Source organism: Loxodonta africana, chromosome 3, assembly GCF_030014295.1.
Source record: "Loxodonta africana isolate mLoxAfr1 chromosome 3, mLoxAfr1.hap2, whole genome shotgun sequence".
NCBI lineage: Eukaryota > Metazoa > Chordata > Mammalia > Proboscidea > Elephantidae > Loxodonta > Loxodonta africana.
This window is the reverse complement of record NC_087344.1, coordinates 75856094-75883178: the sequence shown is the minus strand read 5'-3', so window position 1 is coordinate 75883178 and position 27085 is coordinate 75856094. Positions and strand designations below refer to the sequence as shown.

The following is a 27085-nucleotide window of genomic DNA, read 5'->3' as shown; positions in this document are numbered from 1 at the left end:
ACTGCTGACCTTTCGGTTAGCAGCTGTAGCACTTAACCACCACGCCACCAGGGTTTCCAAAGGGCCACATAAACCAGAGACTCCATCAGCCTGAGGCCAGAAGAAATAGATGGTGCCTGGCTACCACCAATGACTGCCCTGACAGGGAACACAACAGAGAGTTCCTGACAGAGCAGGAGAAGGTGTGGAGCAGAACTCAAATTCACGTCAAAAAAAGACCAGACTTAATGGTCTGACTGAGAATGGAGGAACTTCTGAAACCATGGCCCCTGGACACTCTGTTAGCCCAGAACTAAAATCATTCCCGAAGCCCACACCTCAGACAAAGATTAGACTAGACTATGAAACATAAAATAATACTCATGAAGAGTGTGCTTCTTAGTTCAGGTAGATACATGAGATCAGATGGGCAGCTCCTGTTCAGAGACAGGATGAGAAGGCAGGAATGGACAGCAGCTGGTTGGAGGGACACAGGAAACCTGGGTTGAGTGTGTTGTCACATTATAGGGATTGCAACTAGTACCATGTAACTATGTGTATAAATTTTTGTATGAGAAATTGAGCTATAAACTTTCACCTAAAGCAAAAAAAACCAAAAAACAATAAGAGTACAAATATATAACTCATAGACATACAGTAGTAACTGTCAGGCAGCATTACACAGTGGGTGACAGCGGATGGAAGTACCGGCTATAGAACCAAACTGCCTAGGTTCAAATCTCAGCTCTGCCACTTAGTAGCAGCCTAATTCACCTTGGGGGAATTAAGTATTCTCTTTGTGTTTATTTCCTCATCTGTAAAATGGGCTAATATTTTATTTTTCACAAAAATAACGTGTGCCTTCTATGTTTGCTTGCCAACAGTGCTCTTCTACCATGAGGTATTTTCGTAAGCATGCTTTGCTAATCTTTTTCATAGAAAGATGTAAAAAAAATGGCACAGGGGCACTTATAAAAATGCCTCTCAGGGGTGGAGAGGAGGGCGCAGTTGGCAAACAAACATACAAGGCATTAATTATTTGTGTAAAAATATGGCAATAGTACCCACCTCAGTGGTTGCTGTAAGGATTAAATGGTTAGTGGGCACTGTCTGGCACATACCAAGTGCTCAGTAAAGGTCAGGTATTATTATGGTTAAATGAGATAATGCATATAGAGGCTCTGCACAGTGTCTCATGACACAAGGTGAGAGCTCTCAATATTGTTACTGATCTTCAATTACTGTTGGCTTGATTTTACAGCCCTCTCCATTTCTAATATAATAAGGCTCAAGTTTAAAATGACAGTGTTTTAATACATTTTATTCCAGTCATTTCATAACTCTCTTTGAACTATGAAGAGATGCTGCAAAGCTTGTTATTAATGCATTAGCTTTCTTATCATCTTATGGAATCCAATAACAGGTCCTCTTACTTTTGGGATAACTTATAGACCTGTGAAGGGGACATTTATGCTCACCGCTCCACAGACTTGCCACAAACGGTATCCCATTTGTCTCTGACTTCTCCCAGTAAGTTGTCTAGTTTCTGAGTGTCATCAGGAAGCAAAGTCTTTTCTTTCAGTGCTCTGCCAGTTCTGATTGTGGTATCATACACGGGCTGTTTGCCACCAAGGGTTTTCTGAAATTCCTATGTTTCCAAAGAGAAAAGAAACAAACATATTAAAAGTGAGATGACTTTTGACTTGGAACGAAATAAATTTGAGTTTCCGGTTGACAACCAAATATAGGATGAACATCACTAGTTCACTTCATGAACTAAAATTCGCAGTAACTCATCCTTAAAAAATTTATAAGTTTTTGTTTATGACATATACGGCAATGCATGACAATTTCAAAAAGACCTACATTTTTACGTAGTGAATCCAGACAATTACTTTGAACTGCTATTTAAGTGAGAAAAAGGATTCTGTCTAGATAAAATGGGACTCTGGCTCCATCATCTTGACTTCTTAATGTTAACCAACTAGTTTTCTTTTGACTAGCTCTGACTTTCACTTTTAGCAAGCTTTTTTTTTAAGCTTTAGTGAATTCCCTGCTCAGGACCTACGAGCAATTAACTGCTTTACCTTGTGCTTAGAAAGCTGAAGCTTAATTTTGTCCGGGTCATTGGATATCTCCAGTTCTGAGTCCAGGTGACTCTCTGCATCTTCTAGCCAGTCGATCAGTTTTTTCCAAGCTTCATGGAACTAAAATTAGATAAGAAAATAGTTGCACCATGAATGAATATTCAAACTATACCATACTTTTACAAGAGCCACGCCAGGGGCTCAATGCATGCAGCATGAGGTTGTTTAAGAAATGAGAATCTTTCTTTTATAACTTACTTGTTTCGCCCGCTTCCTGGCATCATCTAGTGATCGCCCCCTTTCAACGGAACGCTGGACGACTTTTTCCCACCGAGACTGGACACTAACCAACAAATTCTTGATCAGAACAACATCCTGTTTTTGGCTAAGGAACTTTAACTGATTTCCGGTTTGATCCAGCTCAATGATCTGATCTCGATGAGCATTTACTTCATTAGCAAAAACCTGAGACAAAAATATTGTCTTTTTAAAACTTGAGGTAAGGTGGGGGAGCATTTCTTCCAACTGCTTTCCAAAGGAAGGCACCAACATCATAACGTCACAGTTACCTTGTGCTCCTCTATCTGGGAAAGGACGGTGTTTAGAATAAGGCTGGGAGGAGAAGCAATGTTTAAACTCTGCTCTGCTAGGGTGAGCCAGTTGATGAAATCTTGTAGAGAATTCTGGAATTCTGTTGCCAGGTTGAGGGCCTCTTCCAGCTTTGACTGAATTTTAATTAAAAAAGAAAGAAAGAAAAAGTGCCAAATTCAGGAATTATTGCTTCATGGACAGAGATGTGAATTGTACACCAAATGAAATGGCCTCTAAAAAGGAAGCCTCATTTAATCAACATTCAGACATGCCCTGTTTGTAAAGAAGGGGACATTTAATGTTAGTTTCTGAAACTGACACAACTGGACAATAACCGTGCACATGGAGAAGGAAAAAGTGAGCACAATGAGCATCTGGGCGCTTTCTCTGCCACTCTCCGCTTCCTGAGACTTTAAAGAACAGGAATAAAACTATTCAATTAATGTGAGGGAACAGACCCTTTAGTGGGACAGCTGCAGGGTCCACAGTCTGGTTTGGGCAAAGTCTGCTTCCTTTAATGTACTTTTCGTGGAATAAAAACAACTAAAAGAAAAGTACTTCACTGCAGTGCTCTCTGTTTAAATACATGTTTTCATAAAATACAGCACCTGAAAATGTCTTAGTCTGAAACCTATGCTTATGCCATAAACAGAAAAGGTAATGAAACACGCCATGGAATTCTAGGCAAAATTTTGACTATACTGGATATAATTTTTGAGGGACTTTGTTTCTTTATGCTAAATGATCTAAATCAGGATGGCCAAAACAATGGCTCATTCAGGGCAAGTGTCACTCTCCCCAAGTACACCCCAAGCCCACATAGTCCAGAAGCTCCATCCTCAGACTTCTACACCTTGGTGATGACTTCTGCCTCTGGTCCATCTAACAGGCAGGCAAAGCAGAACATGACAGGTTGTTAAAAATGAATATATCTAAATGTATTCGAAGGAAAAAAAAAAAAAAAAAACAACCCAAAGATGTACACTAGTGTTAATTCTAGTTGACTGGTTTCTACACGATTTTTATTTTCTTCTTTGTGTTTTCAGGCTACTGCTAAAACCTGAGAAAATACTACAATGGATGTTATAAAATGCATACACCCAGTTTAAACAAATCAAGTGGCAAAATCAAATCTATCAATATACCTGCAAGTTCCTAGATGGTAGGAATTGTTTCCACATTGTTTTTACCTATATATTCTTTAACAGAGTATCAAACACATTTAATAAATTTGATATGTAATGTTCCCTCAAAATAAAAAATAATTACCCTGGACGCCCACCCTTTGCTTGACCAAGGTACACTGACAATGATTTCTTAAGGGAGTCCACCCCACTATTGGGACAACCCTCTAGAAAATTCTTGATTACAGGCCAGAACCTGCTGTTTCTTTAGTCAGTCTTAGTTCTGCCTTCCACAGGAACTATAGATGACAGACTGTACAACAACTGGAATAGAGCCATATACTCAGATCAAAATTATAGCCATATACCACAGAACAAAATTACTAGACCCCACGCTAGAAGCACTGTAGGAAATTAACGCTTCTCTTAAAACGTTCATTTATACCTGTGACTGTTTTATGTCCTTCTGCCCATTAAATTCTATGGAGGTAGGGTCTACACCTTTATTGTTTCCGCTATATACCTAGTACAACGCCTGCTACAGACACGCTTAGTAACTACCTGTCGAATGGATGTGGCCGACAGATTTGAACCTGTACTGCACATCTGATCTGGCCAGCGCAGAATAGTGAAACTCCATACTCATAAAGGAACACTCTTTTTAGACAAATGCCTTGATCCTCTTTTTGCAGAGAAGATAATTTGTTTTATGAGGAAGAGTTTGAGGAGAGGCCACATCAAATACTTCTCTCCTGATTTAGTAAATTTTCTCCCACACTGCACTTACACTAGAAACCAAACTCCTGTGTGACATTCGTCTAACTCCCTGTATGCCCCGTCTACCTTCCTAAGCCCAAGTCACGAACTAAAAACAAAATCTTGTTTTTAAAGTCCATCTGTCATTGAGTAGTGACAGGCAGTAAAGTCTTAACTGACTGGTGTAGAAAAGGAATGAATACGAAATACTGGCAGAAACTAGTACCCAGGGCTTCCAACTGGTTTGTGCCAGTTCAAACCCCTGCTGAGAGTATGCATTTCTAACAAGTTCCCTACTGAAAATTTGCACTTCTACCACACATGTACTGAATCAGAACCTACATTTTAACAAGATCCCCAGGTGATTCTTACATATAACTTCCTGGGAACTTCTTAGAAATACAAATTCTCAGCAGAGAACTTGTTAGAAAACTAAATCCTCAGCAGGGGTTTGAACCTCTCCCAGTACCAGCAAGACAACTTGACACAGACGGGAAACAGAAATTTAACTGCCAAGAAGACAGCTTGATTAGTATGAAGCCATTTCTGATGATACCAGTTCTGCAAGTTCTGCTATATCAGCCTTCGAAAAATCTTCACAGAAACAAGGTGGTAATTTACATGCAACCATCAAGCAAACTACTCAAGCTCTGTAATCACACACTGTATTTTATAACAATACCTTTCTTTCTTCCATCTTACTGCTGACCACATGCCACTTCTGTTCCAAGAGTGCTACACTCTGTTCTGTCTTTGAGCCAGACCCAGAATCATCACGGCTTAGAAGCATGAGCCTGCCCTTGTCAAGCAGTTGGTTATAAGTCTCTTCCTTGGCTTTCAGTTGCGAATACAGTTCCTACAAGAAAAGCAGCAAAGATATCAAAAACACTTATTTCTTTGGGGTCTTAATTCCCTGGATGACACCCATATGCAGATTTAGTAGTGTAGCCTGAATAGGCCCAGAAGGTCTCATTTGGATCAAAAGCCTTTCTTTTGGATTCAGTTCAACTGCTGAGTTACTGTGGAATGATACCCACTATTCTTTAATATTAAAATAATTCTGTCACCAAGAAAAGAGCAAAAATTTTTTTCTTTAAGATCAGAGATCAAAAAAACAGACCCCAGTATTTTATTTCCCCTTTTCATAAAGGACTTGCCTTGAAATTATGTTGCTTTTTGTTCTTAGCACATTTTCTTGAAATACTGTCATTTACTGGTTTTACCAAAACTCACACTAAGTAGTCCTTTTAAAAATGCAACCACATCTGTGTTATGTATTTGTCGTCTCGACGCTCTCACCTTCAAGTCAATGTCACAGTGCCAATCCAACTGATCAACTCAAAATTTACCAGCTCACCAATTTCCATTAGACCCTTCCACTAGCTGCCTATGGCAAGGCATTAAAAGCCCTGGATAAGCAACAATCCCTAAGGTTGTATATATGAAGGACTTTGCAGATTGCCAGATACATATATCTGTGTGAATGAAAAAAGGAGCTGCGGAATATGGGATACTTATGCTCAGTTTGAAGAATTCTCCATTACCATATGTGTATCGAGCTGTTCCCTAGCAGTTTCAGGAAGTCCTCCTATAGGCTTAGATGCAGAAAGCTGGCTCTCCATTCTAGTCAGTTCCAAGAGGAAATCTTCAATTTCACTGTGGAAACCTTGGGCCTTTTAAGAAAAGATGTATCAGCAACATCAGTAGCTAATTCTCAGCTTCGAAATTAAACTTTCTAAATGACCATATGAGGAATCTATTTTGAGGGAGGAATTTTGGAGTTTGCTCAGGCAATTTGTTCTGCTGTTGTATTAGCATGGAGCCAATCTATTATTCACTGTTAGAATGCAGGTGAATCCTTCAGACCCCGCTACGGCATTAGAGAAGTCTGATATCATCTGGTGAACTGATTAGTTGCCTGAGGTACTGCTGAGCATGGAGGGATCTGACTTGATTCAAGAAGTATCTGAATTTGTGAAAAAAGGTTTGTGATAATTGAACACTTACTAACTTTTTATGATAATTAAAGATACTAGGCTTTGAAGTAATCCAAAAAAAAAAAAAAAACCAAAAACAAACCAATAAAAAGCTATTCTTTCCAGACAAGTCCTGGGATAGAATGGACCATCTTCTCAAGACATATTTGAATTCCAAATTGCTTTCCTCTGACTCAGACTTTCTTCCCAACACTGTTAGGTGCACAGCTCTGCCCTCCTAACTTCAACGATGCACGCACCTGCTGCAGTGTCGACTGCAGCTGCTGCTCCCTCTCCTCTGTTTTCTGTAACACTGACTCCCAGCACTGGTTCATAGTTTCCAAACGGCTCCTTAAGCTGCTGGCATCATCTCCAGCGCTAGATTCAAGAAGCTCATTGCCAGCTTTGTTGACTGTTTCCACTGTGGCTTGATGGGCCAAAACATCATTTTTGAGAACCTAAAAAATGTTAAACGACATAATTTGTCTCTATCACTATCATCAAGCCTAATCCCCTATGGTATACAAATCAAAAGGCTTCTGGTGGCAACATTAGGTCTCAAACAAATAGGCTTAGAGATTAAAATTAAAATACTTACATGGTGTTTTGCAAGCTCAACTTCAATGACTTTTGGGTCTCCACTGATTGGTCTCTGAGCATCTAACAACTCTTCAGTGTGAATCAGCCAACTCATTAGTTCCTCTAAGGCATGTTGGAATTGGCCAAGAGCCAACAGAGCACCTTCTAGCTTATGCTGCTCAGAAAAAGATATAAAGGAAATTTTTGTTAAGAAACTAGAAAACAACAGATAGTTCATTTATACAAGTTGCAAATTTGCCTTACCTGTCTATAGGCAATTTTCTCGCCCAGGTTCTCCCAGAGGTGTTTGAGTTCTGTCAATGGTTCTCGTATAATGTCTCTGTCTGTTTCATCAGTTGCTTTCTTTAACATCAGTTCACCCTGGTGATTGAGCTTCTCCATCTCAATTTGCTGTTGGTAAACTTCCACTTTGAACTCCTATCAAAGACATACTTAATGCTAACATTGAACCAAGCCTTTAAAAACTACAAAGGGCCCGCAGAAGCAGCTATTCTTCAGAAGCTGCAAAAGCCATTCCCAGATACAAACCTTCATTTCATTTAACTGATCTTTAACAGTGTTGAGGTCAGTGCCAACAGGGGGCATGGTGCAGAGTTTAATCACAGTGTTATCTAGCCAGTCAAACATAGCCTAAAATAAAAACACAAATAAACAGTCAAAAATGAAAGAATGAGGAGTTGGGAGAGAATGAGCATTACCCCCTGCTAACAGAAGCAGAGATAAGTCAAAGCACACTGTGTTATTTGTTTTTAGGTGGGGACAGGGGTTAAGGGATAATGGTCTTTATTCCAGTAACATGGAGATTTAAGAACTGAGCCAAGATTATTGGGATAATGTCCAAAATAAACCACTACCTGGAAATACTAAATCTGAATAAAAGTTAATATTTCTCATTGCTAGCTAGGAAGCTGATGACATCCTGAAGCTAATGTGCCAAGCTGTGCTTTAAGATAACCTGGGTTTGGAACCTCTAGCAAATAAGGATTTTCATAGCAAGGCTAGCTTCATTGTATAGCCACCATGAAGGCAAACACGATAAGCACTCAATAATGATAAAACTGACAGGAAGGGTAAAAATTCGGATATATGTCAGTGCTTTTCTCAACAGAAGTGAGAAGCTTTGGCTAGAAATGGGGAAAGAGCACCGTCTTTGGTTTGAGAACACTGCAGTCCTGTAAAGGTGATCCACTGGTGTACTGAATTCAGGAAGGGACACAGGGAAGATGGAGCCTGTATTTCCGTGGTGATCACCTCCTGGCCTCTCACCTGCAGAGTGTCCTGATACTGCACAGCAGCTTGCATGGCATCCTCAAGTTTCTCCAGCCTCTCTTTCCATGTTTTGTTTAAGTTCTCCCAGGCATTATTCATCTAGAGGGAAAACACTCAATCAGATTCTTAAATTAATGTTCCTCTTCAGTCTGAGTCCACTAGCACTTCGTCTGAATTCTTTATGCATGTCTCCATACCTCATCGATGCTCTTCTTCACCTCGGGCTTCTCAGTTTCTCCACAGGCAAAAATCAAATCTGCCCCAAGGATTCGAATAAACTCTAGCTCCTCATGCAGACCATCTGTCTCCTCCTTAATAGTCTATATGTAAATGAACAGAACATAAGCCGAAACAGAAAGCAGAACTTTCCAAACTTTGTAAATGTAGTTCACACCCTGTCAATAGTAGCTGTTGAGCAGAACTGTCAATTTCACAAAACCTCGTCAATGATCTTAATATACTGCCTATCTAGACTGTGAGGCTTCAGACACTGCATGGTTATTTTTCTCACTGTGAAAGATGCAATGAGCTTCAAATAGTGAGTGCATCCCTTTATTTTGCTAAGCATCTATCAAGGAGACAGTCCTATGCAAATCCTCTGAAAAGAGGCAAGAGACAGTCCCTCTCTTCAAGAAGATTACAATCTACAAAGGAATATATCAACAAGGATATTAAAATAATGCAAGTCACAAACTTAAGGGTTGAGAGACTATCATAATAGGAGTTAAAGAGGCTATTAATCTTGAAGAAAGACAGTTTTGTACCAGGTCTTAAAAAGTGGTTTATGGACTGGCAATAACGGATGGGAAGGAGGAGGAGAATTTCTATGTAAGAGAATGGCTGAAATAAAGGTAAGACATAAGACAGATAATATCAAGACAAGCTTAGCTTATGCTAAATGGATAAGGTGAGAGAAGCATTTAGTAAAAACTAGGCATGATTGTGGGGATGGTGCAGGACCAGCAACATGTGTTCTGTTATACGTAGGTCACTATGAGCCAGAGCCAACTAGATGGTACCTAACAACACAGCTCCCCAAAAGGAACAGAAAAATGTTTGTCAATTGTAATCGCTGGATGGTGAGTGCAGAACTGATTTTTCTTTTCTACCTTCTATTTTTCTACAGTTAAAAAAAAAAAAAAAAATCTTTTTATAATGAGCAGGTATTTTTTTGAGAAGTGGAAAAAAATCCTATTAAACTTCAAAAAACAAAACAAACCTTTTAAGAGGCTCAGGCTGGCTAAGCAGTCAACACAACATACTTGGATAAAGTACTTTTCTAGAGGACAAACACATAACAGAAGGGGTTCTGTTTTTTTTTTTTACCTCGGCAGCTTCAACCTGTTGTTTGATGATGGATGGGTCAATGCCTGGGCTTTCCAAGTCATGGACGATATCCTGGGTGTCTTTGATTGTGGTCAGGAGAGCTGCCATGTCATACCAGAACTTCTCCGCTAATTCAAGGACATCAAGGAATTTAATTTCTCGCTCTTCAGCCCGAGCTTTGATATCTTCCCAGAAGAACACCATTTGATCCAATTTATCCTGGATTTCTGGGGTTGTAAAGAAGAGATATGAATAGGGCTTCTCTAAGTACCTGAAATCAGCATCATCAGAAATTCCCATTAATGTTGACCTTTTCACTGAAATTATCCTAAAGAAAAGCCCTAAAAACTCATAGTTTTCTAACTTAGCTTTATTAATATTGTATTATTATATTGTATATTGTATTAATATTTCTGCCTTAGCAATTTTCTTTTATGCTGGTCTTCCACATAAAGAAATTATACAGATACTCTGGAAATGTTATCATCTAAGATAAAGAGACTGCTAAAATACAAAACTCCTAATTTACAACGGTGCTGGAATGAGAACTTTGTTTCCAGTGTTCTGTGTTGCACTTGCTGTGTGTTTCCCATGGAAAGTATTATAAAAGGTGAGTTACATTCTACCCACTATTGATACTGTACTTTACTCACACTAGGGGGTTAAAGGAGCATTTGTTGCCTGGTCTGGGAATCTAACTACCAATTGTAACTTTGTTTCAATGGAGAAATCTGTTCTGAATACTAAATGACTTCCCGAAGACTTTCAGTAATACTCATTACTTAGGGACTACCTCTACATTCCATGAAATACATTCAGCGGGATGCTGGAGATAACCACGGCCTAGAATTTATTTCACTGCTTTGCTTTAAAAAGAAATAGGTTCATCAAGCACCTTTTGCAGCCAGATCCTTGTCAGCTCCCTGAGATCGCCCAATGAGCTCTTCTCCACGGCGTTTCAGGGCCTCAAAGGCAGGCTGTAGTTTTTCCAGCTCCACGGTGGCACTTTTATTGTCACTGATGCACTCTCTGATCTTGTCTACTTCAGCAGGGATCAATGGTGGCATGCGCAGGCGAGAGGAAAGATTCTCCAGCGTCTCCAACATGGGCTCAATTTTATCATGGAACTAAACAAATGTTGGACCATTTAGCCATCACAACAATTTTATCACACTTCTGGGGGAAATGTGAGGGAATAAGACCAAGGTATAAACCTACTACTGTTTAAGATAACCTGTGCTATGTTCAACAAGAACCCCAAAGGCTGCTGGGTGTTGGGTTTTGCTAAGAAACTGCTTGGGCATAGTACATCAGAGCTAGCTCATCAGAAATATAATGCAAATGTTTACCAACCAAAAAGATATTAAATAATATACCAGAAATAAACTCAGATCCTTAGTGCTGCCACAGTATTTCTCCTATTCCAACTAATGTGACAAGAAAGGGACAAGACTATGAAACTAGTGAGAGTCAGTGTGTCAACATTTTAGATGACAGTTGCATGCGACAGACTAGACCAACAAGTTAGATGCCCTCTACCAGCTGTGTAAATGGACAGGGAACTCAATATGCTTGGGACTAAGGGTTTAAAAGTATCATGGCACGCAATTTAACAACCCACGTTATCTAACAGTGAAAACGGAAAATGTTGGCATGATGAAAGGTAATTACAGAAGGTCAAATCTAACTTGTTTTAAATTAACAACTAGCTTCCCATTTTTCTGGTACTTTCAAAAACATGACTACAATTGAAAAATTCTCATTTATAACCTGAAGTGGAGAAGGGGGGGCAAAAGGGAGCAAAACAAGTAAGTTTGTCTTCTAAAACAGCTATCTGAAACTAACTCTGGAAAGAACAACTCTGGATTCATGAATTAGAGTAAGGATTATTAATTTTAATTATCCTATAGGAAAACACGGTGAGATTTCCTTAACAAAATCGCTTCCCCATCACTCCCTCATTTCTGGGTTCCACCCCCAATGAAACTGGCATAATAAACTGTACTAATTAATATTTATTTCACTAGGGTTAAGGGAAATTTCCTTATAGGTAATGACCTCAATCTCTGCTTTATTAGAACACCCTAATCCCAACGGGAGTGGTACCTTACCTCTGTAATCTGTAATGGTGGGCGCGGTCAACACAACAATGAAATGTGACGATGTGGGGAAGACAGGAGCAGGCAGCAACAACACAAAGTAACACATTCCACAATATGAGTGAGAGATGGGATGGAAGGTGGGGGGAAAAACTTGAGTAAGTACAAGTATTAACCAAGAATATTGACTAAACATAGGAAAAAAAATACCCAGACATGACAAAAGTACCACTAACAGTAATATATTAGTTGAAAAGTATGTAGTTACATGCTTTAAACTGAACTGCTGGTGGCTTATGTTTCTTTCCGGCTCTTATTTCTCCCCACTCAAGCACGTCTCTCTGAACTAGGAGCTAGCTGGTGGCCTCTTGAGTAAGAAGACTAATGTACTGTCATTCTAACTCTCAAAAGTACCAGGCCCAACAGGAACTTGACCTTCCAGAGACATTCATTGTTTCTGAGTTCGTAAGATGAGTTTATTCAAAGCCAATCCTGCTAAAAGAGATAGTTTTCAGCCAAGATGCATTTTACCCTCCTTACAGTGTCAGTATACCAATGTTCCTTGGGATAAAAAACACAGATAGGTAATATTTCCTAGTCTATCGATAATGTATTATCAGCACAATGGTCAGGACCCTTCTGAACACAGAAGCATACCTGATACACAGATGACCTCTTGCTTAGGCTAAAGGACAGCTGAAGGTCATATGAGTTTAAGATAACACACGTACCTGAGCAGACTGGGAAACAGCCTCATCCAAAGCCAGGGCCCGCTGGCGCACTTCCTCTTTTATTTGGGCGTACATGTTTTCTGCTTTCTGGTATTTTTCTTCCACCATTTCCCCCTCCTCAGGGTTTAGCTCCTTCAGTTGTGGACCTATCTTCAGTAGCTTGTCAATATGAGGTTTGTGTTCAGCAATGGATTCCCTTAGTTGCTATGTAAAGAAATATGGATCAAAACATAGGAGCATTTTTATACCAGTTTATTTGTCCAGATACTTTGATCAGAGCTTATACCAACTTTGAGAAGAGCAGACTGAAGTGTGAAAAACTAGCAAGTCCCACCATCTCACCATTTATAGGGTACAAAAAACACCTAAGTCTTGGGATCTGACATTACCTGATTCTCCTAATTTTCAAGTCAGTTTGGATGACCCATCACCCAGGAAACCTTCCTGGCACATCATCTCTCACTCTCCCTCCACCCCTGTACCAGTTTATCTGTCCTCCTCTGTACTTGTAAATACCTCTACGTAGTACAATGTAATTTATATGGTTGAACTTTCTGTCTCCATCATCAGAATGAGAGCCAAGCAGGATACGCTATGAATAGCAACATTTCCGGTAACCCAAATGCTCCTTGACCCTACTCCTGGCTACTTCCAGTTTGTATCTCCTACTCATGGGAATATGGGGACAGCACTAAGCACAAGCCATAAACCAGAAATAAAATAAACATTTAAGAAGTGCCCTTAATGGTAACAGCATTAGCTGAAATAATACATAATTACCCCTTTCATCTCAAAGATATGTAGCAAAGGCTTCCTCACACCCCTCCATGGCTCTCACTCCAGCTGGTGCCTCACCAAGTGCAAAGAGCCACTCAAGCCCAGCCCAGTCTAACAACAGCCCCTGTCCCCAGAAAGGCTTTAAATGTCCTTGGTTTTTATTTAGTTCTGCCTTTACGTCTGCTCATTATCCAGGTTCCTGACATCTCCATAATCTTATCCTTTAATTGATTCACGTTAAAGGACAAAGACAATAATTCAGATAGATATTTTTATTACACAAAGAAATTCTAACCAGTTAAAAATTAACTTCATAACATGGAACTTACACCCAGTGGGCATTAATAAATATTGTTGAGTGAGTTGTGGAACTCATTTTCAGACCTGCAACAAAGTAGAACTCGGCATGCTCCTTACCCTCATTTCCTCTTGCTGCTGCCTCAGCTGCTCATGATCAATAGCTGGAGGAGGTAACTGTGCTGTCAGTGCCCGCGTTTCCTCAATCCAGGGGTTGAGCTCCTCGTACGTTTCCCAAAACTGGTTCACCAAAACCTGTGCCCGCTCTAGGCGGGCGTAACGCTCTGAATTGAGTAGGCTTATGGCTTCATACTGCTGTATTAGAGACTCTGTCTTTTCCTATCAGCCAAAACAAAGAATTATTACTACTGTGAACTCTTCTTTAAAAAAAAGTGTAGGTATATATATGTTCAAAAGTCTGAAGAAATACACACTGAAATGTTAAAAAAATATGGATTAATCTGGTTAAGATTACAGATGATTTTAATTTTTTATACTTACCTGATTTTTAAAACACTTCCAATCATACATATGTATCATTTTGATAATTGCTAAGATATGAAAATATTTTTAAAGGCAGGAAAACGACACAAGACCAACACAGCAACATTAACCTTTCAGTGACGATGCACGCGTTTAGACACAGGATTATTAAAACAAATCAGTTTAGATTGGACACCTTACGGGCTGTGATGGAGTCTCTGCCCATCAAGTATCACCTCTTTTTTCTTCTGACAAACAAGTCTCCACAAACCTGGCATTTATGCTTCATGTTTGAGATGAGTAGCTTAGTTGGATACAAAGATTTCTAGGAAAACGGTGGTTAATCACACTCTCTATGAAAAACAAACAAAACTGGTCTACAAACTATCTCTCTTGGGCAATCATTTTAGAAATGGGTATGCCTTTTAGAAGGACCTGAGGAAGGAATTAAAGTCTGCATATGGTTCTGCAAAACCTATCACAAACACCTTAAAAATGACACAGAGCTCAGGCCTCATGGCATAAGGGTAAGTAGCAATTCCTGTGACATTATGTAATACGGCTGTTCAGACATTCGTGAACACAGGGATAGGAATCTGAGATCTAGAACATCAAGGTGGGCTTTAACACCCTCACTGGTAATAAAGCCTAGGAGAAAAAGTCTCTCTTAAATCATTATTTCACAACTGTGCATCTAATTCACTGTAGGCAAGACAAGAACACAAGTGTGGTGAATAAATAAATGTAATTCACCTGTAACAGAGCTTTCTGTTCCTCCCCACATGTGCCAAAGATTTCACCACGATGACTGAAGAGTTCATCCATTGAATCTTTGTGTCGAATGATGTCAATGGAGAAAGCCTTGAAAAGTAAACTACAGTTAAGTCAAGAAGTAAAAAGATGCTAATTTTCTTCTGCCTAAGCCTGTGCTAGTGAAAAGTTACACAGTCTATGATAAACCCCTTGCTTTAAAGCCACATCTGTTCTTAAAAAGTCTGACACTTTGCCGATCCACACATCTTCAAAGCCTGTCTTCTTGTAGCTTACAAAAATACCTCCTCTCCTAAACATTGTCCACAAAACCGCTAACTGCTTTTTATTAAATTGCTAACTACTTTGAATTAACGGGCCTACTTCTCCCCTCTCACAAGCAAAAAATCTCTTCCTCACCCCAAGTATTCATAAAATTAATTTCTATCCATCATGATGACACTGACTCATTTCACTTGACTTAGCATAGTGAGAAACTCCCTCCCCTAGGCACACTAAGCCCTGATTATTTGACCAGCTCAGGACAGAGTGGCCACACTGGTGTTACACTTACCTTCTGTACTTGTAGCTGAGCTGTGGTCTGGTCCTGCTCCAAGCGAACTGGACCAAGGGCCATCAGTTTTCGTTTTGTTTCAGCAACCCAAGCTAGTTCTGCATCAGCAGCTTGCTCATACTAACACAAGTGTTGGGGGCGGGGGGGAGAACACGTTACATATAGCCAAGGTCCTACTTGTTACAGCTGTAATTTATTAAATACAGAAAAACCTGAATTTTCAGTAATACAGTTTACAGCTCACAAAATTAAGCCAAAACCAGGCAGAACTTCATAAAACCACAAATCAAGATGCAGACAAATGAGATAATCAAATTTCAACTTTTTTAGAAAGAAGTTACAGAACCTAATCGGTGGTCCTACAGTTAGAAACAACAGCAGAAACTGACACCTTTCAAAAGAAATATACTACTAATCAGAGTGTTTTTATAAGGCTACAATCTTCCTGCCAATTCTCTTTCCTACCCAGACAATGAACAGTGGTAGATCTAGTTTATATGTTTAAATATAAATTTACTTAACACGGCAGCAAACAGCTGAGTCAAGTTAACTAAGAAATGCTTGTTCAGCTGAAGAAGCATAAGACCACAAAAGAAGACCCCAAACCTTTAAACAGTTATGGTAGCTAGACCTTTATGCAGTTAACAAAGAAAACCTAAGAACATGTTCTACACAACTGTTTTTTCATGAGTGTTCCCCAATTCTTATCTGTTCCTCTTCAATTTTGCCAACCTACACAAATACTTAAGGAGAAAAAGTGAGCTTCTCCCAAGCATGATAAATTTCACACTGAAATATCTGGCCAAGATGAGGGATCTCAATGACGACACATTTGGGGATATACTTGGAATCAGAGCTAGCGTCTGTGTGGTTCAGAAGGCATCTGCTTATCACTATGAACCCAAGGAGTCATGCCATATTAATTCTGCTGTGGAACATTAATAGGTGTATTCAACTACAAAGAAAAGCAAATAACTCCAGAAAGCAGGAAGCAAAAAGATCAAGGGAAATATGACACCTGTGTTTACTGAGAGCGTTCTATTTTGGACGGCTCTGCTATTTTGGTTAGCATATTTGATAGTAATTATAGCTCTTGGTTCCTTTCCCTCTTCTATCTAATGTTAAGGCAGTTGATTACGTCAAACTAACATTGTGATGCATTTGGAACTTTTGGGTCTAGATATTATTTACGCTAATTGCAATCCACCTGCTTAGCAGGGGAACAGCTAAGACAAGGCCTCACATAGAGGCCTTCTCTTCTCCAAATTCTTCTCTAACCTAAGTGATCAAGCACTTTGAAACTGCTGGATCAAACCTGGATCCTCACAAATCACTTACCATCACCAAAACAGGTTTGTTGTACCAGATATAACTGGATTTCATCATTCTTATTCTTAAGCCTATATATACGGGGCCTAACATATCATTAGGAGCCCTGGTGCACTGGTTAAGCTTTGGTTGCTAACCAAAAGGTCCGCAGTTCGAATCCCTCAGCTGCTTCCTGGAAACCTCATGGGGGCAGTTCTATTCTGTCCTATAGGGTCACTATGAGTCGGAATTGACTTGAGGGCAACGGGTTTTACGGTATCAACGCAGAAGTGCTATGAAAGTTACCTGTTGTGATCTCTGAATAGCAGCATCAATTTCATCCACCCTTTGTCCAACAGTGTCACTGACCAGCTTGTACTGCTCGTTGGCATCAGATACAAGTTTATCCAGCCCTTCTCTGGCTCTCCAGGGCACCAGCTCTAGGAGAGCACGGCTCACCTCATTCACTGTGTCCAACACCAGCCTGTGCTCCATGACCTCCTTCTTTAATTCCTAAGGAGGGAAAAGAGTTTTCAGGCCACACCTTGCTAAATAAAGCACACCAGCAGCTGTGCGGGTGGAGTGCCATCTCTACCGCACATCCCAGCAGGGCTTTGACCTCTTTCCTTCAGTTATTTTTTCTTGTCTCCAATTTTTCAATCATTCTGGAGCCTGACTTTAGGCTTAGCTGCTGCTTATTTAGAACTGTCTAGAAGACTTCTTGAGCCAGACTGTCTCTGGGTAAAACAAATAGTGCTCCTTTTCCCCCCTTATTTCAACAGAAATATATTTAAAAAATAAATAATGCTTTAAACATAGGCGTTTAACTTAACAAGTACCTACACAGTACTTCTGTGTGTCTAGAACTGTACTAGATCCTGCCTGAGAATCAAATATAACCAGAAAGTGCTCTCTAGACAATGAATCATGAAGGTAAATTGTAAAATGTTTGTACTAGAAATTTGGCATTCAATATTCTTCCTTTAGGCCATAACGAGTATCCTCGTTTACGTCTTTTTCTATGCCAAAATTTAGTGTCCGTACGTAAGAAAGGAGGCAGTCAGAAATTATTGGTTCAGATTTAAGGTAGAGATATTTGGTGATGAAACCTAAGGATGTGAAGTTAAGGATTCTAAGAGGATTGTTTTCCCTTCACAGTGTGAGATGACAGCTCACCTTCTGCCTTTGCTGAAACTGGGGTATCTGCTCCCCTGTGGGAGACTGTCCCCCACTGGTTGCCAGCTCCTCCTCCACCTCCCTCAGCCACCCAGTCAGCTCCTCGTAAGTAGACTGGAACTTGGTGGCCAGCTGCCGGGCTTGCTCCAAAGTTCTGAGGGCCTTGGAGCTAGTGACTGTGATGTCTGCATAGCGAGTTTTTATACCATCTAGTTTCTCCTGAATAAGCAACACCTCTTCGCCTGTGAGAGACAGTACATGATTATTCATATTTAAGAGATCTGGGAATGAAGGAGTCCTTTTAATCCCCTTTTCTTCAAATCAGACCTTTACGTTTACAGATGCTCCCACCCTGTGGCAGTGGTATCACTTAACATCCCTCACTGGAGATAGAGAAACCTTCCACTTGATAAAAGAAGCCACTTCTAAGATTATTAAGATCTCCGGGTGTTTCCAATATGTTCCCTGGATTTCTCAGTGAATGCTGGCATTTGATGTGATCAATTAATTGGGGGGACCAGATAAGAGGGAGGCATCATCTATCACCAAATGGGAGACCAACAAAATCTTTTGGTTTTCAAAGGCGTAGCAGGAAATAGGAACACAGGTTCACCAGCCTCCCTGGAGCACGTGGTAATACAACCAGTGAGTATGAAGCTTCTCATGTATCAACAAGAAGCGGCTAATGCGCGGTACTTATACTTCCCTGGATATGTGACTGTCTCTGAGACTACAGAGGTGTTGAGATGCACTGTTCAAAAGTACCTGTGGTTTGTTTCAGAAGAGCCTGACCATTTTTAATAGCTTGATCTACATTCTTCTTTCTATTAACAATCTCTTCATTTAAAGTCTGAAATGAAAGAATAGCATTAATCCCCAAACTATGGCAAAACAAAGTGAAAGAAATTTAAGATCTTTAAGAGACCAAATTTAAAGAGATGATCTTTTTAGATGAATGCTAGTCTAGTTTTTTTTTTTTTTTTAAACATGAGACATTTGATTTCCTCATTATCTCTTCGGTTACCTTCATTAATTAACCAAAATAATTAAATCAGACACTTAAAGGCCTGCTTTCCTTTCTACTGGATAAGAACAAATTTAAGATTAATCAGCTTTACCAGTTTACTGGTACCAAACCTGAACCCTTGAAAGGCAGAAGTGGAATTCGGCAAAAACATTGTTATGCCTCAAAATAAAGAATAAGACAGGAAGTCCAAGAGAATAAAGTCAGCAAGAACCGGTTGACTTAAATCAGGATCCTAGATGAAAACTCTCTTAGTATTTGAAGTCAATGAAGCAAAGAATCTTAGGCTGTTGTAAAAAAGTGCTTTGTTTATTTTTATAACCCCAAAGAGAGATTTCATTAAAATGAAATGGAAAAGGCAAACTATTCTTTCTACCAAGATGACAGAGAATTCCTGGAATTCGAGCATATAAATTCCAGAAATATTCCAAAAGTTATGGCAATATGATCAAATTCCGGGCAGTACTTGAGTATACCTGGTTTTGTTAAAGTACGTTCTCTTTCATAAAACTGCTTAAGTGGAAACTTACAGATACCATCAATGATGTAAAGCATGAGTTCGAATGGAGATGCCCCTAACTCTGCTCTGTACCATCTTCTAGGATTACTGATTGAGTTTGTTGAATACGAGTATTTTCAAAGACTTATCAAAATGGGCAACACCAAGTCTCTACACACTTGTGTATGAAATAAAGTGAATGTGTTTGGAATGAAAAAAATAAAGAGAAACATGAATCAAAACTACAAAATAACTAGTAACATAACCAGTAAGAATGGAAAACAGGAATACCAGGTGGTCAGCATGCTGCTTCTGTAGGACATCCTGTCTGTAATCCTTTACGAACACTGAACTGAGCTTGTCCTCAACCTCAGCCAGCCAGTTGAGCACCTCCACCTCATCCTCTCCAAACAGTCTAGCATTAGACAGTGCTTGTTCAAGCAGTGCTGCTTTCCGGCAGCACCGGTCTTGAATCTCACTGTACCGGGCCTGCAGTGAGTCTAGCTTTTCTGAAAGCACACCCTGTTCTGCAGAACATGTCAGGGAGGAGAGGGACTGCCCAATTTTGACTGCCTGGTGCACATCTGTTGCATGGCTTTCTATTTCTTCCTTCAGAGCCTGGAAATCCGGAGTGGAAAAAATGAATAACAGAAACAAAAGAAATGAAAAGTCAACATGAAACAATGAATAACAAATGAAATAACAAATTAAACAATAACATAAAAATTTACGTACCGCAGGACAAAAATAATATAAAAATTGCAAACATGACTTTTTTTTCCTAATGGAAGCCTATCAGTCAACTTCTATTTTTATTTTAAGAACGTAACTTTTGCAATTAATAACTGACCATATTTTAAACTTTTAAAAACTTCACAAATACATCTAGAATGCTGCAGGCAGTTTTCTTATTTCTAGGGTTTCTTGGTCCAGTTCCGTGTTTTCACGTATCATAACTACATTCCTACCTTGTGCCGAACAATCTGCTGTTGAATTTTGGCAGTCTGAGTGCCAACAGGTTCTGAGTTAGCAAGTTTTTTCTCTGTGACAGATAAGAAGTCAGAAATAGGCTCAGCTGTCTCATGGAATTGTTTGGCTAGAACCAGGATATCTTCCAGCTGTTTTTGCCTACACAAATATATAGAACAAGATGCTCAGACAAAAAGTCATACTAAGACTTATAATACTGTACCATATTCAATAAAAGACCAGTCTTTACCAGGTAGAGTTTAAATATCAACAGTCAACAGAATACACATTAGGTACATTACGTTTTTGAGCCTCTCATAACCTCATAAGTGACAGAGTAATTATCTCCACTATTACAAAAGAGAAAAGACCCTGAAGTCTTAAAAAACGATTTGCTCAAGTCGCCCAGGGAGTAGCAATGGGAGAATGAGGATTAGAATTGTATCTTCTAAGCTTAGTGCTCTTCCTCCTTACACCACACTGATAAACATATCAAAATGGAATATAATGCATGCATCATCTGAACACATGACTGAAATAAAGTTTTTCATTTCTTTTTCTCTCTGTCACTGCTACCTTCACTTGTGAGTGAAGAGGAGAGTATTTGAAATCAGGCTTCTAGTAATTTCAACCTCCAGAACAGATGTTTGAATCAAAATTTAAGGCAAAAAATGACCTCAGAATGGCTGAATTTGCCAACACAAATGCCAGTCAAAAGAACGATGGCCTTTATTTGGGATCTTAACTCTTATTTAATATCCATACTAAACTTGGATTTCAAGTGTTCTGTAGATTAAAAGCAGAGAATTACAAAGAAGAGAAGAAGCCTGGATGTTGGAGGCAGCCTGAAAAGAGACAGAAAAACTAAAACACCACCATAGAATCATATCAGCACACAGATTAATAATGAAAGGCCATAATGGTGAGTATAAGCGACTAAATGATGTCATTTGAAAAGGCCGGGGAGTATATGATGCACTTGAGTTCAACAAACCTTTTCTGAACACCTACTTTGGGTAAGGCCCACCCTATGGTGATTACCACTGGCAACTTTATTTTAATAAGAAATGATTTTAATAAAAAAATTTAATTATGCTTTAATAGAAAAAAAACCTATTTCTAGACGTTACCAATTTTAATTGTCAATATAAGTATAGAATTTCCTAGTTTGTTTATGCCAATCTTCAAAACAGATCCTCAATTAATGTAACTCTAAAACACATAATCGGAAAGGTTATAATCAAACTGAATCTCATTTTTTTGAAAACTGCCTCTGATTTCCAAATCTTTCTGCCTCATCTCTGATCTTGGAATCTGAAAGTTTGAAGAGATAAATGTAATAGGATTTGGGGTAGCAAAAAGAAGAGTTAAAATAATTTAGAACCATAAAAAATTCAACATTAAAGAATCCAAATAAAAATCTTTACAAAGTCTATAACAAATGAAACTGCCCTCGGTATATTGGCCCATAAACTGTTAGGTTGGTAAGATGGAAGTGGGTAGGGTGGAAAGAAAGAGTTAAAAAAAAAAAATCATGACTTTAATGGGCTTATGAACCACAGAGGTAAGAACAAAGAGTAATGGTCATAATACACAGTACAGATAAAGAGACATGGCAATTAAGGGAAGAAGTTATTTTATGCTGGGGAATAAAGAAAAGCTTCCTAGAAAAAGGGGAGATGGAGACGGGGTGATGGGAGAAAGACATTTCAAGGAAGATGCAACACCATCAACAAAGATACAGAGTTAGGGAACTGACAGAAGATTTTGAAGAATAGAATATACTTAACTTTGCCTATAAAGTACAGAAAAGAATAGTGGGAACTAAGAAAAATAAGTTGGGATCAAATAGTAGAGAGCTTTGAATATCAGTTGGATTAAAGAGTTAAGATTTTACTTTATAGGCAACAGGGAGCCATTTCAATGTTTTTGAGCTTGGAAAGATATGACCAGAGGTATACTTCAAAAAGGTCTGCCTACAGCAGGATGGGAAGGCTGGGGATGAGAAGAGGGGAAGGTCTGAGGGGAAGTGGGAAAGGTGTGGCAGCAGAGTGATTAGTTAGGAGGCTGCCTCAATAGACCAAGGGAGAGCTCCTAAGTCATGAACTGAAGTAGGAGAGTGGGAATTAGAGAAATGGATGCGTAGGAAAGACACCGTAGAAGTAAAGTGGGCAGAATTTAGCATCCGAATAGATGTGGGGAGAAAAGAAGGAAAAAAAAAAAAAAAAATGGAGGTGAGGTTTTAGGCCTAGGTTACGTGGAAGGCTAGTGGTACCATTAACAGAAATAAACAGGGAGAGAAAAAAAAAGCAGCGTGGATTTGGAAATAAAAATAAGTTAAATTCTTTCATTTTTGTATCTCCCACTAATATGGGCAAGCCATATCTTAATAAATGTCTATTAATTAATTGCAACTCAGATAAGAAATAAGCAATCTTAGGCAGGTGGAAGTGTCTGAAGAGGGAATTATTTGAAAATTGTTGTTGGCTACCTAGAAAACTTAAAGGATACAATAGTAAATGATCAATTCTAATACTCCCATACTGATTTCTGATTGTTGTGTTGTTGTTAGGTGCCGTTGAGCTGGTTTCAACTCATAGCAATGCTACGTACAACAGAATGAAACACTGCCTGGTCCCATGCCAACCTCACAATTCTGGTGAGCTGGCATTTATTTTTAAAAGTGGGGACAGTATAAGCTACAAATAAAGATATCCACATGACCTGTTAAGTTCAAGTGACATTACAGTCAGAGTTATGGAAAGAAAAGAAACTTCTTTGAAGGAAGAAGGGGTACTGCCTGTCCCTGGGCCACTTATTGAAGAAAAGTTCATGAATCTCTTCAATGCCCATATATTAAACACAACCACAGACTAGTGCCTAGATGCAAAAACATCTAATGCAAATATTAGGACAAACTAATAGAAAAGAAATATGATAAATGTCAATTCCAAGTATCGAAGGCACTATTTATAAATATGAAGTGAAAAAAAAATCTGTTTCAAAAACTCTGAAAATAACTTGGCTGGATTGTAAGAGTATACATCTGTCGTATGGAACTGTGATTATACTGCAGCAGAACAGTAACACAGTGCTGAATCTCTTCCAGTTCTCAGAAGTTTACTGAGTAGCTCAAGCTCATTTCCTGACAGTGATTCTGGCTCATCTCTCAACACCTACCCCTCTTGAAGATGAAAGTCATTAAACACCCTCTGAAGCACTGTATGGATCATTCCAGGAGCTCTTAGAGCATCTCAATGATAAAATAGCAGGTCAAAAATAAGATAAAACAAACCATCTCTGACCTGTTCCTCAAAACCCCTTTGGCCTTACCTGGCCGCTGCCTTGCTGAGTAGTTCAGTCCATCTACTTTCAAGACTCTTCAGTTGTCCAGTGATTTTCTCTCTATCAGCCAGCTCGGCTGACTGGGCTATTCTGCCTCCTTCTGCTTGAAGCATGTCTACTGTGGCCTTTCGATCATCTAGGAGTCGCTGGAGCAACTATTGTATACACATTTAAGGAGAATAAAAGAGGCATTAAATAGGTCATTTTTCAGTTCGAAGTAAGGAGGAAAAAAAAAAAAAACCCACTAAATTCTAAGTTGACTTGAATAAGGATTTTTTTTCATCCTTGACGCAAAAAACATGAGGTAGAGCATAGTTCCTACCATTCGCGTAAACTTTTCAAACAATTTAAGTTTTTAAATGCAGCAGTGACTTCCCTTGAATAAGAGAAAAATGCACTGAAATGGAAATTAAACAAAAAACACAGAAACTTGTACATGATACACAACATTATTTAGAATATTGCTAACCCTAATAAACCAAAAACCTCTTAACATAAAGCTATGGATGAAACATCAAAATAGGGTACAGGAACAAATAAAACTGTTCAGTCCAACATGTGCCACAGTAAACTCGTACAGTTGCTGCTGTTAGATGCTGTCGAGTTGGTTCTGACTCACAGCGACCCTGTGTACAACAAAACAAAACACTGCCCGGTCCTGTGGCATCCTCACAGTCATTGCTGTTTGAGCTCATTGTTGCAGTCACTGTGTCAATCCATCTCATTGAGGGTCTTCCTGTTTTTCATTGACCCTCTACTTTACCAAACATGATGTTCTTCCTGGTCCAGTCCCTCCTGATAACATGTCCAAAGTATGTGAGGCGAAGTCTCGCCATCTTTGCTTCAAAGGAGCATTCTGGCTGTGCTTCTTCCAAGACATATTTGTTTGTTCTTTGGGCAGTCCATGGTATAATCAATATTCTTTGCCAACACCATAATTCAAGTACATCAATTCTTTTTTAGTCTTCCTTTTTCATTGCATCACATGCATATGAGGCAATTGAAAACACCATGCTTTGGGTCAGGGCACCTTAGTCCTCAAAGTGGTATCTTAGCTTTTTAACACTTTAAAGAAATCTTTTGCTGCAGATTTGCTCAATGCACTACACTGTTTGACTTATTGACTGCTGCTTCCATGTTATAAGATTAAAGAAAGATGATGAAAATAAATTTCCACCTTTCTTTGTCAGGATCACAGAAAACAGGTTAGGATTCTACTAAAACTCCTGACTGTTCTCCTGAGACTAGAAGCGAATGTGTTGTCTGCCATTCCCTGCGGCTGTTACAGTTCACTGTCCCAACATTCTCACTCACCTTCTGTTCTTGGATCTGTGCTTTCACCACTTTATACTCAGCAGATGGAGGTTTCTGATTGGCTATTAGCTCCTCTGTGTCTGCCAACCAGCTGAGCAATGGCTCCAAGGCATCTTGGAACTTCCCACAATGCAACAAAGCCTCCTGCAGTTGTGCAATTCTTTGTGCAACCTGTATCACAGATACATAGATTCATCATGAAAAAGGAGACAGCAGTTTTTAAATTACTACTGACCCCTTTTAGCAAATACAGATTACAAACGCTAATTTTTATCTGCATTCAGGTTCAGTTAAATCTTAGATTTAAATGCTGCCTCCTTTTCTATTCCTCTGTTCCTAGTACCTTGTTGTACCCTCGCCACTCACCTTTTTATTCAATGTATTCCAGCGAGCATTGATTTCTTCCATGTCATGTTCCAAACCCTGCACATCACAGTTTTTCCCCGCACTCTGAATCAATCCCTGGCCAAGTCCATTCACCTGCTGCAATTTCATCTGCAGGGGATCCACTTGTTCTTTCTGAAATGTCTGGAGAATAGTAAATCAAAGACTTAATCAAAATGCTATCAGACTCTCTACACCACACAGTGACTTGCTATTCTTGGGAGATCCATGATTCAGTGAAGAAGGGCAAAGAATAAAAAGGAGGAAACAAGTTATTTGCACAGGGTAGTATTAAGGATAACATGTGGCTTCATATTTCAGTAAACCTCCTATGGACATGTAATTACAGAGAGTTATGGCACAACTTAGGTCTTTAACCCAGTGACTACTGTGTTTGTGAGTGTTTTAAAATCTGTTTGCCTAATTCTTAATGCAAAAAGCTAAAGGCAAGAAAGAAGCGCCATCCTCAAAATATCATAAAAATAAGTGTGATGTATATCAATATTAAGAGGGAAGAATTACACCAAATGACTAGTATTTAAGATTAAAAATACCCTGGGGAATAGCCTTAAATGATCACTGAAATACGCACTACTCTTCTTTGACAAGGACTAATAACTCAGTTAATCGGAACATATTAACAGCATGAAAAATGCCAACCTCATAGCTTAATTCCCCTGTGGCCATTTAACTTCATTCAGTTCTGAGGCCACAGACCAGACAAGCCCAATAATCTTGAAATGTATTCCTCTGGTTACAAAAGGAAATCAGTCAGTAAGATTAAGAAATTTCCTTATCAATTTCAGATACATACTCTAAGATACACATACATAATATTTTTTTAAAAAATGATGCTGTATATCCATGTACACTATGAAACAATGGCATCTTAAAACAAGGTGAATAAATGTAACAAACAATCTGCATACTTACGGTAAAAAAACGGTAGCTATATTTAAATTCCATTATGACTTAGAAATTTCTAAAAGGAAACAAAAAGGGTTAGGAGGGTGGTACCTCTGCCACATGAAAGATATTAAGGAAAAGAATGAAATAAATATGTCCCTAGGATCAGATTTCTCTCAGTTATCAGAGGATAAATCAACCACATTATACTAACCTGCATCTGTTTCCACTTTTTCCTTCCATAAAAAGTTTCTTCAGTTTTAATGAGATAGATGAGTCAATTAAGACCACAGGATGACAGAAAATAGAAAAGGATGAAAATAAATGTAAAAGAAAATGATAAATTTAGGTAAGACCTATATGAGACCACACTGAAAGGTTAGAGGTTCAAGTCCAGGCGGCGGTGGCACAGAAGAAAGGCCTAGCGATCTACTTATGAAAAAGCAGCCATTAAAAACACGATGGAGCACAGTTCTACTCTGACACACACGGGTCACCATGAGTTGGAATCAGCTTGATGGCAACTGGTTTGTTTTTTTCTTATATGAGACCACAGATCATACTAGGACTAGGAAACTGCTTCTCGAAAGAATTGGCTATGGCTGGATAAGTGAGTCACCAGAAGGGAAAGCCCCAGGGAGCACTGAAAAAGTGCACTTCATTTCACACTGTAATTTGGTTATATCATATTTTGTTAGGCAACACAAGGCAGTTCAGTTAAAAATGACTGTTTTCCCAACA

The 27085-nt window shown here is 39.1% G+C and overlaps 1 protein-coding gene across 8 annotated transcripts in view; it reads right to left on the bottom strand.

The window, feature by feature from the left end:
* MACF1 (microtubule actin crosslinking factor 1) overlaps positions 1–27085 on the bottom strand; it is a 257548-nt gene that overhangs the window by 31695 nt on the left and 198768 nt on the right. For all 8 annotated transcript variants that reach the window (XM_064281771.1, XM_064281766.1, XM_064281767.1 and 5 more), the window contains 26 exons: positions 25421–25582; positions 25055–25225; positions 23729–23895; positions 20395–20554; positions 19718–20044; positions 18669–18753; positions 17904–18145; positions 17034–17240; positions 15420–15539; positions 14849–14956; positions 13733–13951; positions 12539–12742; positions 10604–10835; positions 9709–9935; positions 8580–8702; positions 8380–8481; positions 7642–7743; positions 7357–7530; positions 7112–7267; positions 6774–6971; positions 6082–6210; positions 5220–5393; positions 2636–2791; positions 2325–2531; positions 2067–2186; positions 1458–1627 (listed from right to left, as the gene is read on the bottom strand). In XM_064281771.1, coding sequence (XP_064137841.1) covers positions 1458–1627; positions 2067–2186; positions 2325–2531; positions 2636–2791; positions 5220–5393; positions 6082–6210; positions 6774–6971; positions 7112–7267; positions 7357–7530; positions 7642–7743; positions 8380–8481; positions 8580–8702; positions 9709–9935; positions 10604–10835; positions 12539–12742; positions 13733–13951; positions 14849–14956; positions 15420–15539; positions 17034–17240; positions 17904–18145; positions 18669–18753; positions 19718–20044; positions 20395–20554; positions 23729–23895; positions 25055–25225; positions 25421–25582 — 4442 coding nt within the window. The remainder of the gene's footprint in view (positions 1–1457; positions 1628–2066; positions 2187–2324; positions 2532–2635; positions 2792–5219; positions 5394–6081; positions 6211–6773; positions 6972–7111; positions 7268–7356; positions 7531–7641; positions 7744–8379; positions 8482–8579; positions 8703–9708; positions 9936–10603; positions 10836–12538; positions 12743–13732; positions 13952–14848; positions 14957–15419; positions 15540–17033; positions 17241–17903; positions 18146–18668; positions 18754–19717; positions 20045–20394; positions 20555–23728; positions 23896–25054; positions 25226–25420; positions 25583–27085) is intronic.